General features: G+C 43.0%; 1 protein-coding gene across 3 annotated transcripts in view; it reads left to right on the forward strand.

Moving 5' to 3' along the window:
* fndc5a (fibronectin type III domain containing 5a) overlaps positions 1–18,115 on the forward strand; it is a 45,379-nt gene that overhangs the window by 809 nt on the left and 26,455 nt on the right. Inside the window, exon 2 of one of the 3 annotated variants that reach the window (XM_040048998.1) lies at positions 774–1,048. In XM_040048998.1, coding sequence (XP_039904932.1) covers positions 991–1,048 — 58 coding nt within the window. In that variant the 5' untranslated portion in view covers positions 774–990. Of the gene's footprint in view, positions 1–61; positions 1,049–18,115 lie in introns of those variants that run through there. The other 2 variants (XM_040048999.1, XM_040049000.1) reach the window with 2 other exon arrangements.

Genomic DNA, 18,115 nt, shown 5'->3' on the forward strand with positions numbered 1-18,115 from the left:
CAGACTTTTTTCCACTTCTCTGCTCGCTTTGAAACAACGTGAGCCGAATACGGGAGGGAGTGGAGGCGGTGGCGGAGGTAATGGTGGTGAGGATGTCAACTCAGTGGTAAAGTCGAGAGGCACGTGTTTGTTTTTGAAGTGGTGGGGAAAGGATTCAAAGCGGCTCCGCTGAGACTTTGTCTTTGCAACTGTTTGCGTGGGCCAGTGGATGCATATTTAATCGATGAGTGGGCAGCAGTAATTCACAGTGCAGGAGTGGGCAACTGAAGCTGTGGATGAGAGAGAGGAGAGGCTTTTGGTGACAAGTCGATCAGCTGTGCTCGCTCTCGGAGGCCTGGGAGAAGTCGGTCTTTAAAGCGTGGTGCTGCTGGCTGGGCTCTGAGGCGTGGAGGGTGGGTTACTAGGGGTGGAAGAAGGCGGGTGTTTATTATTTTTAATGTCATAAGGAGGAGAAGCGGTGAGTGAGTGTTACAGAAAAACATCAAAGCTGAACTGTAGTTTTTGGACATTTCTTGACTTTTTCGCTGTTATTGTCGCAGCCGGGGGGTCCTTGGGGGGGTTTGCAGCCTCGCTCTCTCTCGCTGGAGTCAGTGTGGCGGGTAGGGACAGTCCAGGCGCTCATATACAAAGCCAGCACGTTTCACTGTGTCTGCAGCAGCTGAGCGGTGCTGAGCACCACCAGCAGCAGCAGCAGAAGCAGATCTGAGAGGATTTGGGAGCACAGTTGGAGGATCGACGACGCATCGATGATGAAGCTCACCTGCTGTTTGCAGGTTGCTGGTCTGAGGTTGGAGGGTGCCGAGTGAGCGGAGGTGTTGCCGAAGCGCTGTCCGAGGTGCTGAAAAGCCCGCGGACAGAGCGCCGTTGTCGCCTTTCCAGTCGAGATGACACGCACGAACTGACGTGAATGCCAAGCAGCACAACGCGGCGGTTAACACGGCTCCCCTGGCCAGAGTGCATGGGACCGCGCGTCCTCTTGGCGTTAGAAACATGGAGAGAATTTTCCTGCTCGTCCTGAGCTGTCTCGGCGTGTCTCTGGTCACAGCGGGTAAGTTTACGATTGTGTGCAATTACAAAGATGTTCCGCGCATTTCAGCGCAGCAGCACCTTCCAGAGTGGCTTTTATCTCTATTTTCTTCCAACTAAACGAACCATGGAATAATTCCTCTATCGGCATCTGTGTGAGAGAAATGCTGCTGGTGCTGGGCTTCAGATTTAATTCAGTGTTGTTGGTGGTGGTGTTGCTATTGTGAGACGCTGCGTAGTCTGGTGTGTTTGTGGGGAAACGCTGTGTTTGTAAGACAATACATGCATTTCTGTGCGGTCGTCTAATTAAACATGCTACAGTTAGTGGTGGTGAGGGATCCACATCACCAGACACAGTGGGGTTAAACTATGCTACTGTCTGTGTGTGTGTGTGTGTGTGTGTCTCGGTGTCTGTGTGTACGTGGGTGTGTGTGTGTGTGTGATTGATGTGATCCAAGCTGACCTTTGAATCTCATTTCAGGTCGGTACTATAAACTGCTGCATGTCCACACACAGGCAAACTATCCCAGTGTGAAAATTAGACATATGTAGGGACGTTTGTTGACTCCGCTGCTCATTACAGACACTTCCCTCTAAGTCTGGCTGTAGTCGACAGCCACTGGCCACTATAAATACATGATTGGACTGCCAGGGAGCGACAGGGGCCCTCTGATGCTTGCTGTGGAAGTATCCAGCTCACCCTGTGTGTGTGCACATCTCTAAAACAGGCTTTTTAGATCTCAAACTACACACACTTGACCGCTCTCTGTGATGAAGTGCCACACTACACTCCTGCCATCAAAGTGCACCTTTAGTTCACTCAGCACACTCCCACTCCATAGCCTTTCCACTCACGATACATCACTATCCTGCTCCTGTCTCTGCACACACACACAACACACACACACACACACACACCCTCAGTCGTGTGTGTTTTTGTCTCCTAAACTTCCAGAAATAGATGTACAGTAAAAGTCAGTTTAGGTCCCTGCAGGCACAGACTACACAAATGTGCCTCTAAGACCTCTGTATTGTCAACAATGTGCACATTTGTAGAGTTTCTTCTTTATTTCTTGGCAACTAAAACAAACCATTTCATGCTTGCAAACCCTCCCAAGTCTTTGGTGTCCGTGTGCCTGGTGGGCTTTTACAAGTGGGTTTCCTCCTGCAGTCCAAAGACAAGTATGTCAGGTTAGTTTGCTTGCTTAAACTGACCACAGGGGGGAATGCATGATGGTTAAAGCTGTGTGAGACAAGCAGGGATCAAAGATCGTGGCTCAAAGAGTTGGCAGTTCGTCTTGTAACCGGAAGGTTGCCGATTCGAGCCCCGGCTCGGACAGTCTCGGTTGTTGTGTCCTTGGGCAAGACACTTCACCTACCGCCTACTGGTGTTGGCCAGAGGGGCCGATGGCGCGATATGGCAGCCGCGCTTCTGTCAGTCTGCCCCAGGGCAGCTGTGGCTACAAATGTAGCTGCCTCCACCAGTGTGTGAATGTGAGAGTGAATGAATAGTGGAATTGTAAGGCACTTTGAGGGCCCCGAAAAGCGCTATATAAATGCAATCTATTATTATGATTATTATAAAACCACTATCTTAATGCCTGTTTCAAAATGCATGAATAAATAAATGGATACCTTGTAAACAATATTACGCTTGAAAAACAAAAAGTGAATTTTTCTATAGTTGCATTAAAGTAGAAAATGCCACCAGTGGTTTAAAACTGGTGTAGAAGGATGGAGAATAACAGCAGCACTTTAGATTGAAGCAGCAGCACCTTTAAAGGTGCAATAAGGAACTTTTTTTTCCCATCAGTGTGCAGAAATGATGCTGATTGCAGCTTTAACTGCTTTGTTTTATGAGTTTGTTTCTTTGCATTTATATTGGATGAACGTCTGCATCGGCTGATATCAATCAATCTGGACTGATGTCAGCAGCCAGTGTTGATCTGTTGGGTTGCATCAGTTTTGTGCTAGATGCTGAACGATGATGCGACAAAGAGCCTAAACCCTTCAAACAGTTCAGTGATTATTATTAATATTATTATTATTTTAATGTAGACTTTTATTATTTCTTTGGCAGAAATAGTGGATGAAAGGAAAATAAAATCTAAATATCAGCCAGAATCGCTCCATCCCTGTTTGTTGTTTCTCTTGTGAAACAGCTATGACTGTTGGATACAATATTAGTCGAACATGTGCTGGACAGACATTTGATCATAGGTGTGTTTCTCTCTGTGTTAGTCCTCGAATAGACTGAGGCTCTGTAGTCTCTCATCCTGTGACATGTGAAATAGGCTCCAGTCCCTCTGTCACGACTTCCCAATGGATGAGCAGTAAAGAAAATGGATGGAAGGACTTCAGCAGAACCTTACTCTGTTATAAAGCCTTTATTAACCCTATAAATACATCATTCAAAGAGAGACAATTATGCAATTCCAAATGTTATCAAGTGTTTGTTTATGCTTACACCTGTTGTGGGTGCTTCATCACAGCAGTTCAGAGCAGATCTGAGATTTTCATCAGCAATTTTAAACGCACCATTTATCCAACCGGGCATGCAGTGAGGTGGAGGATAGCTGACGCTGGGCTGAGGTATCCACCACCTAACAAAGCTGAAATCACCTTCAGAATTCAGCCAGTAAGATTCTGCTGGATGTTCTTGACGTGCTCTAGAGACACGTCGCCTTGTTCCTCTCATTAACTGCCACATACCTGAAACTAGAGATGTCAAGCTCATTTAACATGGTGGGCCACACACAGCTCACTGTGATCTCTGTCAGTGTAACAAAGTTTAACTACACTTTTAACTGAGACGCCTTAAAATAAGAATGAAATCATTTTTAACAGTGTTTTCAATTTTTCTACATGAGAAAGAAATGCTGCTGCCAAAAATAAGAGAAATGTGTCAGCATGATTTAAACATGAAATAAATAAATCTGTCAAATTAGAGAAAAAACGTAATTGTTTATCTCTTACTTGATTACTGTGGTGTAGTATGAGGACTTCTTTATCACCAGGGAAAGCTGTAAAACTGAGATACAAGCAAAAAAGACCAAAATTCATGCCTTCGTCATAATTTTCCAAAGCGGTCCAGTGGGCTGGACTGGAGTCTTTGCCGAGCCGATTCCGGCCCACGGGTCTTATGTTTGACACCCGTGCCTCAGATCTTTCATGCACAGTTTTTATAGTGAGTGACAAAGAGATGAAAAATACATAAACTGTCCCGTTTCAGCGGTGGTTAAAAGTGGCCAGCTGAGGCAGGGTGTGATTGGCCGTATGCAGGTTCTTCCTCTTTGGATTTAATCTAATGGTTTATGCAAGATCAACATCGCCCACTGGTTTTAGACGCCACATTTTGAAGCTACTAATAAAAGAGCAGACTTTGACTCACCAAAAGCACAAATTACCTGAATGGGCCGCTCCACACAGCACGCCATGATATTAGTCAGATAATCCATTAAAATGCTTTCAAACGCAGCACCGCAGTTGAGAGCAGACAGTGATTGGCTCTAGCTCCCCGTCACCTGTCAGGGACACCTGTCTATCAATGTGGCCATGCCCCTGACTCCAGCATGCAGATGGACGTAAACAAATTCAACCAGCTCAGAGTTTCCATGAGGGGGGAAACTATCCATCGAGCCCATCCATTTAATTTCAGGCTGTAAATAAAGATTTGAACACTTTGATGTTGGGTAGTTTAACACAGGGAGACTGACTCCGTTTTGCAGCCGGCCTCAAGTGGCCACTGGAGGAACTTGAGTTTTTGCCACCTCCCGTAGATTTCTGCTTGTTTTTAACCTCTGTCAGTGCCCTCTCCTCTGATCTTATAAAGTTGAGTTCATTTAAAATCCTTTTTCCTTTTCAACACTTCTCTGACAACAAAAATAGTTTTCATTTCTGTTTCTCAACATGTGAGGCACAAAAGCCGATTTTCTATGCAAATGCTAAAAAAATGAGGATTTTTGCATCCTTTCATGGATGAAGACAGAGGTACAAATCCAGCTTGTGCACATGCGCGAGACGGCACATAAAACTTACATTCTTTTTATGGCCAGCAGGGGGCAACATAACGACTGTCAGTCGTTTCGAGGTCAACCCTCAGCTCCCTCACTCTGTGATCTCTCTCAACACTTGTATATTAAAAGTAATGATTAAGCCCAACAAATAAAGTCGTATTAAAATGAAGTTAAATTTGTAAATTATTGTAATTACAAGAGGAGAATAAATCAGGCCATGCTCGCTGGCTCATGAAGATTCACCTCAGATGATGCTGTTGTAATAAAAATCCAACAGATCAGGATCATTCAAAATTATCACATCATCACACTCTATTTTTACTTTTTCATATTTGTTTGGCTTACTATTATAAACCTCAGTGAGTCAAAATGCTTGGTGACACTTTTGGATTCCCTCTCCAGCATGAGTCAAGTTTTTGTCTCCCACTTAGTTTAAACATAGTTAGACGCCTGCAGCAGGAAAAGCAGGCCAAACCAGTGCTGAAGCAGAGAGGTGGGCAGGCAGGAGTAAAACTGACACCGTGGTGACGTCTTTAAGGTTGTCTGTGTTTACAGGGACTCATAAACAGTCGGTTGGTCCTGTGAAAGGAAAGGTAATGTTTCCATTTAAAATGTAAATTGACTCTCTTAACACGTTCATCTAAATGAGGCCATAAATCCTTGCAGGCAATTTTGCTCACTCCCTAACGGTTCTGTGTTTGAGGAACAAAAAGAAAAGTCAATGAATCAATCAAGAAAGTGAACAGAGATGGAAAAGCTGCAGGCGCTTTTCTGTCTTTGAGGGATGTTTATAATAATGAAAAAGGGAAATCTTTCAAGAGATAACAAGATTTTGTTTTTTGTTTTTTGTTTTTGAGCTGTAAACCAAAAAGATCCAAGAAAATTATGGCACCCACCTGCCAGGTGATGCATTCTCTGTTAGTACAGTAGATTATGTATGTGTCAGGTGCTAAGCCATTTAGCATCCACAGAGAGGCCAAAGTTTGTAAAAGCCACCCATCTCCCGCGCTCTCTCACACTGTCAAACTCACGCTCTGAATATTTATGAGACTTCCGATCCGTCACAGAAATGCATAAATACTGCAAAATCAAAACAGATGTGACTTTGGAAGAGCCTCTCTGTGCCATTTATCACGCGTAGCAGTTTCTCAAATTACAAATGCTTGTTTATGCTTTAAGGGCTGCTCAGCAGACACCGGGCTGCATTATTCATTTAAAAAAGAAAAAACAACCTGCAGCGCTCCGATGTTATTGTTTCAAGACGGCACTTTTTGTCACATGCATGAAATTAGGTGAGTGATTGTACGTGAACAGAGAGAAGGTGTCAGGCTCTCACGTTCAACAACACGTTTGTAGAAATTAAAATCAGAAGCTGTTTTCTGTAGCTTCAGTCCTGTGGATTCAACCCCTGTGCCCCAATTTTACTCAAATCTGTGTCCTATAGACGTGCTGGGTATCTGGGGCAGCAGGAACCTGATTGGAGGGTTGAATCATCACTGTTCCTTCTGAATAGGCTCATTACGGGGCTTCGGGAAGGATGGCAGGTGTGTGTTTGTGTGTGAGATTCACAGGGGATGTGGATTTTGTCTGTGATTATCTGTTTGTTCGTTAGTCCATTTTACAAGCATGATTAGCTGTTGGCAATTATTCGCTGTTTGCAGCCTTGTTTACAGTTGGAACGTTTTCTCTTAAAGCTGCGTTCTTGTTTTTGTTTTTTTGTTTTTTTTTCCATACAGTCGCTGCACTTTCTTCTTACAAACATCTTGCATCAGATTTGGGGGCTTGACAGGGATATCTCTTATTATGCTGCAAGTGCATGTAACAGTGGCGTGAATACACAGTGCCAAGCCACCCCTGTTCACCATAAAGCTGCATGTGTAGGGAGGAGGCACACCCTGCATCTCACAAAGTGGCAGCTAAATTAAATCCACATTTTATTTCAATGGGGAAACCCAGTGATCACAGCCTCTTTGGAATAAATGAGTTTTTTCTCAACATTACCCGTGAGAAATGCCAGCTCAGTCTGACTGAACATGAACCCAACTTGACAGAAGTTCAGGGGTTCAGCGATCGCATCATGTAACCAGATATATTTCCTGTCGTGCAAACAAGACTAAAGAGGAATACTTGGGCGACTGACTTTCCCAAACATGTCTTAGGTTTTCAGATATTAGTTTGCACCAATACAACTTTAAAAGCTTGACTAATGAGACGTCAGTGCCTCTGAAAGATGGATATAGCCATGCTGAAATCAGCAGCTGCTGAAGTCATGCTTTAGTTTGAATTATACACATCCCTTTTTTTATATTATCTTCTTTATTTTTTTTTTTTTTACAATTTCCATGGAAACCATCTTTATGTGTGATGTATGCTGCAATATTAGCACTTCATATAATTTCTTATTGGCAAATAATTAAGGTGACTTTCCATTCTTTTGTTTCTAGAGTGTGAGTTTGTGTGAAACAGAATATAAAAGATGAAAACAGAACTAATTTATAAGCCTGGTTTGACAGAACTGGTGTATCTCTCCAGCACAGAAGTGAGATAATAGATAATACAATATTTATTTATTCTTAAAGTCCATCCTCCCCTGTTGTGTTACATTTTGTAACTGTCAATAGTCCCCTGATAATCCTTCTTAATCCTTCCCGCGCCCCGTCACATGTTGTCATCTGACAAGGCAAATGAGAGGACGCGTGATGAGAAACCAGTTTCAGAGTGGCAGCACGGCAGAGCGTTTGTATCGACTCCACAATGCTGCTGCTCTTTTCTGCAGCACGGTGTAACCTCCTTAACCCTCTTCTTCCCTTCAAAAAAGCCTGTTTGAGTTCGTCTTTGAGAGCTCGCCAGCAGCTTTGCAAGATGCAGATGAATAGAGTGATGGCCTTGTAGTTAACAGCATACACACTGAAGCTTTTAGAGGTGGCAGCATTTGGAGTGAGACCAAAGGGCAGGAGCTGGAAAACAAATGTCATTTTACTTGGAGGTTTCTCTCAGAGCAGATTTGTATTTGTTCAGCAGCGTCGCTTTGATCTAATTTCTTGAATTACCAGCTTGTGTTTGCTTGCCTTTCAAGTCCACTCATGTCTGTCTGGACTTGTACATATTGTGAAGACTCCCGAGGACATTTAGTACTTTAGGCCGGGAGCAAATTCAGAAATATGGTGACAATCCTTCTGCTCCTGAAACACGGCTTGAATAGTGAGCATAAAAGTGTTGTTGCAGTATTTCTTAGTTTGTTTCTGTGATAATTGAGATCTGCACATGTGAAACCTTGACCCACTAAAATCAGAGCGGGTCTTCCAAGTCATTCTTGTGCCAAATCTGAAGGCTTTGAAGAAAGCTCTTGTTCATGAGAATAGGGTGGACAGTGCCTCCGGCTGTGGCTGCTGCTGGGTCTGAAGTGTAAAACTGAAATGAAACGGGCATCAGAGGACAGATTGGCGCAATCATATGGACCCTGGGCCCGTGGGAGAACAAAGCAGCCGTGCCAAAAAACTGACGCGACAGTGATAGCTCTCTGACGCAGTCAGTCATCTGCCCAGCATCATGTCTGAATGTGCGCAGGTGGAGGAGGAGGGGGGCTGAAGCTGCCATCTGGAGGGAGTTGGTGGCATGAATGTAAAGCTGTGTTACTAACATGTTCACTCGGTGAGCAAAGAAGAGATTCATCAGACGTGCAGGCTCATTCACATACAGCACATGCCTGCAGAGCTCCAGAAATGTTCAACCTTCGATGCGTTCAGTGGTCTGGAAACAAAGTTTAAAAAAACCATCACATGCAGTATGATTCAGAAACCCTGGGAACCATCTCCAGGTTTTATTGTTCTCATTGCCAGTGGATGCTCCCTGAACCCCAGCTTTGATTGGGATGGTGTTTGGGACATGGTTAAACAGTCCTCCAGCACTCCTGAAGATCAGCAAATACACTTACATTTCATACACAGGATAATATGTACGACACCACGCAAGCTTTAGTATGAAATTTAAGGCTGACCCGAGTGTACAACATGCCCTTCAAGCACAACTGGCACCTTTAACACGTGCTTAAAGAAAATCTGTCTGTGATATTTCATATTTCGGCTCCACAACAGTCCACAAACGGGTGTTTTTAGCTGGTGTGACGGCCGCTGAAAGGTTGGTCACCACCAGACGGAAAGACTCACCTGCTTGGCAAAAATGGATTCCCAGTTTAAGTGATATTGGCCATCTTTAGCTTTCCACTGCGTGTATCCATGAAGCTAAACAGAGTAAAAACTTCCATGTCGTCTTTGCTCTTTCTTAATCTCCCCATTCTGCTCTTTCTCCGGCTGGTCGCTGTAGGTTTTTTACCCCCTGTAAGTTAAGTTAAGACTCAAAAGCAGAAGAAAATACAGAAGACTTAAAGGGCCAGTTCACCCAAAATCAAACATTTATATTGTTCTGGTCTGTAATGCTGCTGCTGCTGCAGCTGTAGTGACTGAATGAATAAATGAATAGAAAAAAGTGAAGAGAAATGTCAGTTTCAGAAATCATGGTTTTAATCTAGGAACTATGTTCTTTCCTACAACCTCTATTACAACAACCTAGCTATTTAATATAAGATGTGCTTTATCTGTCCAAAATATGGGAATTTTCTTACAGCTATTAAAAATTACAACATGCACAAGTATGTAAGAAATATCTTAAATAAGTAGAATGGTGCTTGGGTTAATAAAATAGAATATGATTAAATATCTTTATCAATAGTGTTAGGTTTAAATACGTTTATATTCCTTATTCCCTTTTTAGCATGTACACTGTGCGCACTGTGTTACACAGTTCAACCATTTATCTTGTTAATATTTTGAAACCATATCAAAATCTAAAACTTCGTCATCACATTGTGTTGATTTTTAAAATAGTTATTTCCTTGTTCCGAATGAAGACAGACATGCATCCCTTCAGTGATTGCGATGCATAATTTATGCCTACATCCCTGACAGCACATTACGGTCTGTAATCAGTCGCTTAGTACTGTGGTTCCAAATTTCCAATTCAGAACCACAGCGGGACTCGAGCAGCAGAAATCGATCCGCCTGGTTCTGTTTTAAATGATGATTTAAGCACAAAACTGCGCGTGGGCCACTTGATTTCTAATTCTCACCCAGCTCTCCTCAGCAGAACATAAAAATACTATTTTTATTTGCTGCTGTGTTTTGTGGGGAGATCGTTTTTATGTGTGATGGGCCAGATGGTGTATTTTTTACATTTGAATAATCTGAGGCACAGGTGGAACCCACAGGAAGGTACCTGCCCAGTATGGGGCGCCGTTTGTAAAGTGAAACATGCTGAAATTAACGGCAACATTTTTCCACATTTAGCTCAAAACAAGTCATTTTTTACAACATTTAGTAAAATATTTGTAACTTTTCATATTTAAAACAGAATTTTAAATGTTAAATCTAAATGTTAAATATTCAATCTAAATATTAAATGTTAAATCTAAATATTATGTTTAAATCTAAATGTTAAATCTAAATGTTAAATGTTAAATCTAAATGTTTAGGCTAACATGCAAATTTATTGCACGGATCAGCGGAAATACCAAAATAAAAGCTTTCCGAAAACCTCCGGTGCAAAAGTGTGCCGGTAGTGGTCAGACACGTTCTCACTCCCAAAGCGTAATAATTTTCGCTAGGTGACAAATTGTCAACATTTTATGCTTTCGGGTACCCAACACGTTCCTAAATGACGGCATCGGAAAAAGGAGAGCACATGAGAACCGTTTGGACTCAATCTACACATGTTCGTTCATTTTCTAAAAATCGCTTTGGAAAACACTATTTTACGTCATTTAACTGCTAGTAACGGTTGGGAATAAGGTTATAGTTAGGGATAAGGTTAGGTTTAGGGCTGGAACACATGGCTGGAACGTCTATTATGGCGGGACCGTCATTCCACTGGAATTCAGCCATAACCCGACCATGAGAAAGCACGTCCGGCGATTTAGCTGAAAACATCGGAAGATCCGTTTTGTCGGCCATCCAAAGGTTCAGCAGTAGTGCACTCTTAGCAGCTGCAGTCTCCACTTCACAATCGCTGCAGCACATGTCCAGCAAAATCGCTGGACATGCTTGTAGGCAAGAAGTGACGTAGCACATGGCGGGGAGAAGTGAGGAAGAGAACAGACACAATTTTGCACCGGAGGTTTTCGGGAAGCTTTTATTTTGGTATTTCCGTTGGTCCGTACAATAAATTTGCATATTAGCCTAAACATTTAGGTTTAACATTTAACATTTAGCATTTAGATTTAACATTTAGATTTAGATTTAACATTTAGATTTAAGATTTAACATTTAGATTTAATATTTAACATTTAGATTTAATATTTAACATTTGATGAAAAGTTACAAATATTTTACTAAATGTTGTAAAAATTACTTGAAAAAATATGTTTTTGTAAGGTTTTGAGCTAAATGTGGAAAAATGTTGCCGTTAATTTCAGCATGTTTCACTTTACAAACGGCGCCCCATAGCCCTGCCGTTACCCACACACTTTTGCTCGTTTGTCTGCTGTCCCGAAAGTTTTGCCCCAGTGTGTCTGACATAAATAAGTCGGGGGATATTTTTGTTCTTTTGCCAGAGTGGCCACAAAGTTTAAGATGCTGTAAATTTCTCAAACTCGAGCAACGAGTCTGGTTCAGGCAGAGGGGGGCCTCGATCCTCCATAAGGCGCCTCAGGGCATGTGCTACTCTTACGGGAATATTTGCGAGAGAGAGAAGCACGCACACACGGAGAGTGATGGATGGAAGGAAAGAAAAGGAGTGGATGCAAGAGGGAGATGGCGCTCGAGAGAGAGAAACTTAAAAAGAGGAACATGGAGAGCGCCAGTGGCAAAGGGAGAGGAACACGGAGGTGCATATTGTTCACGTTGTCTCCACGCCCCCCCCGCCCCCTGCACCTGTCTGTGATATGAATCCTCGCAGGCACATACTGTAGCCATTACTTTCCCAGTTGCTTAAAAGGCTGGAAGAAAATCCACAGGGAGAGAGGGGGAGCTACAGTAACTGTGAAGTGAAATACAGAGAAAAGCGGAAAGTATGTTATGAAGCGCTAATATCATATTCATAACGTCGCATCAAGCTGTGAGCCCAGCGTCAGCCCCGTCCCACCGCACGGTTGTTTCACTGCCGGAGGGGTGGCTTGCTCCTGATTTGAGAGTAGATTTCATTAACAGTGGGCTTGTCAAATAATCAGCCTCACGGCACTCCTTTGCTTTTTTGAATCAGCTGCCTGGCTTTCTCTCTGAACACAATGCTGCATTGATTTTCATACGCTGCCTTTTGACATTTAATTAGAGAAATGTGCGTGTGTGCGCACTTAAAGGAAGGAGAGAGATGCAGTTTTACAGCCCACCCTCCCCACCTCCCTGTTCTTGTGGTCCGCTCGGTTGGAAAATTCATTTCCTTGGAGTAAATAACTCATTTCTCTGCAAAGGGACAGAAGGACCCTTAGGTGTGATAATTTGACAGAGCCGCTGTGTACAAATGCAGACTGCACCACGGAGAACAGAGAGGCACACGTGCAGAAAACCCACACGGCCTCGCTTATTGACTGTATATAAAAGACGGACATGGTCTGAAGCCAGTGCTGAAGTGTCTTAACGGCCAGCAAAAAAAAATGAGTCTGCCAGGGAAGAGGAAAACGACCCTCAACTCCACTTCGGCTATGATCTCAGGAAACAATAACAAGTTTATGAGCTTATTTAATAAGACTTTAAAAGAGTTTAAAGTCTTATTAAATAAAACACGATGTTCATTTGCTAAATTGTGGTACCCATCAGTATCCAGTGGGACAACAGAGGAGAATACGCTTTGACAGGTTGGTAGCCTGTAATGTGTATTGTTCTTGTTACATCTGGTTTTAAAAAGGAAAGATGGTGACAGCAAAAACAGCTCTCAGCCTCACAACGAGGCTCATCACGGTGCTCAGAACAGGCAGAAACCCTCAGGTTAAAATGAAGCAGTGCCAAAACACAGCAGCCCCTCAAATGATCACATGAAGCTATCCCCGTAGACTCTCATATTAAAATAAATAAAAAGCATATTTACAGCAGGTTTATGACCTGATCTGAAAAGGTTTTAGTCTCTGTAGTTAACTTGTAAAGCTCTAATCTGTGCATTTTTAGGAGCACTGAATACTGAAACTATAGATTGTCACTGCTGTTCAAAACTAGACATCACGGTTGTGTTTTGGAGCATTTTTAAAGCTCTTTAATTATATTAATATGCCATTCAAGATGGCTTTGCTTCAGTTTTTTTAGATTAGCAAGCCTGGTCGCAAATGCAGATTGGCGAGTGGTTGCTGGAGGTGAAAGCGGTGACTGCAGCAATCACCAATAACCAAAGCAATCACGAGTTGTTTTTCTTTGTAGTGCTGTATGCCTCTTTACAACCAGTTTCACGCTAGCAAACCTGCTAGAGCACATTCCCAAAGAACAGGTGTTTACCAGATGGTGACCAATTGGTGTCTAGGCCTGTGTGATGGGGTCTTGGCACTAATTAGCAGGTATTAAGTCACCCTGCATTGTCTCTATAACCTAATTTTGGCTCTTAACAGCCAAGATGGTAATGGCTAACATGCTCAGTTTGAGCCACACAAAGCGGTGGGTTACATCTTACAAACGGGGACGTTTTCCCATGAAGGAAAAGCTATACGAGGATTATATTTCACACTGAAAGCTGCTCTTCATTTATAAGCAGCTCATCTGCCTACACAGTAAACCAGCGGATCAGCAGGCAGCGTGTGAGCAGCGTGAGGCTAATCAATAATAGAACAGTGCATGAATGAGTCACAGCTAGGTTACCGTCTCCCCTTTTCACCCACCATCTCCTCTCTGCACCCAGATTCCCACTGAAGTGTCAGTTAGTAGCAGAGAGCTGTACACAGCAGACTATGGAGGAGCTGCCAAAAAGTCCCAATGTAGTAGCTATACAGAAATATGGAGAGGAGCGTTGGAGAGGCAGACAAAAGATAAAAAGACAGAGACAAAAACACATTGCTGATGCGGGGGTGTGTGTGTGTGAGGGGGAGGCTTAGCGCCAAGTGTCCGTTACTGTCAGAAAAATAGGTGTTGAAAGCAAAAGTGAATAAAAGAAGAAATAGAGGAAATGTTTGTGGTGGATTTCCTCTGACACGGAGGTAGTGGATACAGATCCATCAGCGCTGGCAGCTGTTTGAAACAAACGATGGGACAAAGAAGCAGCAGAAAAGAGGAAATCCATAGGGTGAGCTCCTGTTTGTGGCTTACGTAAGATTTAAAGCAGACTTGTGGATGAGAGGTGGATCAGCTGGGAAGCAGCTGTCAGTTATGGAAAAGGAATTATGGCAATCAATTATGAAACGAGAGAGCGTAAAACATGCGTTAGAATAAAGCACTTTTAAATTATTTATCAGCTTCTTCAGCTTCTAAAGGAGACACAGAAACACTTTGTGTTCAGGTCCCTCCACACTCAGTCGCTCTGTTATCCTTCTATAGATGTGTGCATCTGCAAGGACAAGGCCACACGCCAAGGTCTCCTCTGACACATGCAAGGGCAAATTCAAGATCAGCACAAAATCCTGATGGCTCTATCATGGCACATTAAGTATGAATGAGGGCATCGCTGCCAGCTGACCTCTGCGAGCACAGCACGCCTGACGCGCACGCAGCTCGGAGGCCTAATAACACGTTAGCATGGAGGGGCATGCAGCAAGCCACTGCGGCTCCTCCGGTACTGCTGTCAGCTTTGCCCCTGGATAATAAACATGTGCTAATTTAAAACTGTATTATTCTCCAAAGTGTTCCTACTGCTTGTTGCACCTTCCATACAAAGTGACTGTTTACATACTATTAGCTGGAAATGAACTAAGTGTTTTAACTTGCTAAATATGAATTAGTAGCAGCGCAGCGAAGCACAAAGTGATTCAAAGAGGAGAACAGGAAGTAAGCAGCACCTGAGGCCTGTACTTGCCTCTTAAGTGCGAGATAACAGTGAAATATGATGTAGCTAACAGGCAGTTTTCATGTTAGTTCAAAAGCATGCAGACTAACTCATTAGCATCCCAGGGAGCAGAACCAGCCCAGAGGCCTAACTCCGAGAGAGGCATTTCTGAGGATTGCAGAGCTGTAATAAGGTGGTACGAATCAATAATATCACGCCACAGGGGTGGATGGGAGCTGGAGCACCACCCAGCTTTATGATCTCCCACTCGAAAAAAGCCCCTGCTGTCGGCCCAGGTATCACACTGATGGTGTAGTGCAGAAAGACGGGTTTTACTCATAGACTTCATTTTCAAAGCATGTGTACAGTACAGGCAGGTCTCACAGCTCATGGTACAGATGTGCTGTATAACACTAACGATAGGCCTGTGTTGTGATGTGTTGTAATCCTAAAGTCAGCAGATTTTAAACGATTCAGAGATATTAGCCGGTCATTAACCCGTCAGCTCCCTAATGCAAAGTACAAAACAGCTCAACTAACTGTTCAGCGCAAACTTCAGCATCATCAGCAAAAGATGAGATTCAATTAAAAGCATTTTTTCTTTGAAGCAAACTAAAGTATGCAACATTACATAATCTCTACCAGGAGCAGGAGGAGGGAGGATTTTCTTTCTAAGGTCAACGGAGAGACGAGAGTGTTCATTAAGCAATGATGGACTTTATGCATGGAGACTGTGTGTGTGTGTGTGCGTGTTTACACAAGTCTGTGTTGTGAAACAGCAAATTAGCCTCCTCTCTTGACTGTGCGCTCACACATGCACACACATTCTGTCCTGGTGAGTTTTCTAATGAAGGGGGGCATTAAGGAGCTGTCACCCTTTACACTGCACAGTGTGGGGTAGACAACTAGCTGTCACTCTGATCATCATCAGGCTAACAATGACACACACACACACACACACACACACACATCCGTCATTGCTCAAAGTCACCCCCATCTCTTGGGGAGATGCAGACTGTGAGCTGCAGAGAGTTTATGAAGACATCTGTCTGGTGTTTCATTAGAGTGGACTCTAATGTCATGTGGATATTTAAGACCTGCAATCACGGCCAGCATCCCCTCTCTTTGTCCCCAAAGTGTAATGCAGTCATATGAGGAAGTGGAGCCAAAGACGGGCACAAAGTGACCAGAAGTTGTGGGATGTGAGGACACTCGAAGAGAGAGTTGAACTTCATGTAGCAGAACTACAAGGACATGTTTTTACCCTTTAATCTTTGGGACTCACGAACAAAGAAGACAGTCTTTTTTCCAGACTTGAAACACAATAATTCAAAAATGCAAAGCAACAGTGAGTCATCAGTGTATCCAATAGAAGAGAAAGAAACAAAGTAAGTAAGTCAAGGACATCAATGAAAATGTGCGTTTCATTATTTAAGCTCATCCAGCAGGAAAGACATTCCTGATTTCAAAGGGCTTTGCAGCAGACGGCTTCGTTTTAAGGAGCAAAGAGAAAGTTGCTTCACCAAGATCCAAAGTTTAGAGGTTTTATTAAAAACTAATAAGCTCTGTGCGAAATTATATGGTTTAAAAGACATGAGACACCAGGTACAGTTATAGCTTTACAGATCAGACTTTAGTCCGTGATCACTGAGAGGAGACGCAGAGCCACACCAGCCTGATGCTCTTATCACATCTGCAATATTAAATTCTATTCTCTCTACATGATGTTTATTTCACTCCTTTCTTTCTTTTCAGTTATAGTTTTTGCTTTTTAGTAGTCTCTGTCAGCTGACGACTTGTCAGGACTGGCTTCCCCTGAGAAAACAGGAACTGAGACGTGGCTGTATATAAATCATTAACTTTCACCCAGAACACAGTTTGCATCCTGTGTACGGCCATTTTTAACTTTTGTGTCTTTTCGATTGATCTTTGGTTAGGTGTAAGAAAAAACATGACTTCAAACAGACCCTTTTTTTAAAAAAAACAGCACTATTAACCACATGTTAGAACGTACGTTTTTCCTCCATTTTTATAACTTCCCATCAGCGACGATAGCAACGGAGAAAATTTTCACCCTGCTCTTTGAAAAATCCCACGTTAAAGTGTGACGATGGGGGGTCCTAAGCACATATGTGATGAGCAGCTGTGTTTCTGTCATGTTTAATACTTTCCTCACCCAAGAGTGATTCACTGATGTCCTTGTTCTGATCCTGAGGCGTCATGTAACCCCGTTTTATCGCATGCACACGTGACCTTGCAGGCATTTCGAGGGATCTTTTAAAGACATTTGCCTTGATGAACCAGCCTCACCTGTATTGATTAACAAGAGATGAATGAGTTCCTTTTGCCTCTGATGGCAGGGCTGTGTGACGTCATTCCCAGCTCTTCCAGGGATCCCAGTATTAGTGAAAGAAAAGCAAAAAAAACAGGCTTTGTTTTGCTGGGGTCATTCATTCACCCAGTGTAATACCTGTTTTTTGTTTTTGTGGGGGGCGTTTCTGCTTAAACACTAATGCATCTTATTTAGGGAGTCACAAATTTAAGAAGAGACGGGAGAAACAACCTCCAACCGTGTGACGAGTGGGTTGCATAGTTTGTCCACTAGAGGGCACTCTGCAAAGGTCCCAAATGATGAGCTGGTCCGAGCAGTCAGGTAGAGCAGCGGTCCCCAACCTTTTTTGCGCCACAGACCGGTTTATGCCCGACAATATTTTCACGGACCGGCCTTTAAGGTGTCGCGGATAAATACAACAAAATAAAACTAGTACCGGTACCGAAAAAAAGAAGATTTATTCATAACACACGTGAAAAGACCCAAGAAAACCGAGTTAGCGATAAAAACGATAACAAAATAACGCTGAAAACCGATAAAAACCCTGAAAACCATACATTTCACACCTGAGCCTCAACTCTCGCGGCCCGGTACCAAACGACTCACGGTCCGAGGCCCGGGGGTTGGGGACCGCTGAGGTAGAGCGTAGATGAGTAAAACCGTTTCTACACATAAAAAATGTTTGGAGAAAAAAACTTTCAGTTGATACATTAGATGTCAAATTTAAATCACTAAATAACATATCAGAAATATTGATCAGGCTCTTTATTTATTAAACCAGCAATGAGACATGAAA

The sequence above is a fragment of the Simochromis diagramma genome, unplaced genomic scaffold, assembly GCF_900408965.1.
Source record: "Simochromis diagramma unplaced genomic scaffold, fSimDia1.1 OVJJ01000305.1, whole genome shotgun sequence".
In the NCBI taxonomy this organism is placed as follows: Eukaryota; Metazoa; Chordata; class Actinopteri; order Cichliformes; family Cichlidae; genus Simochromis; species Simochromis diagramma.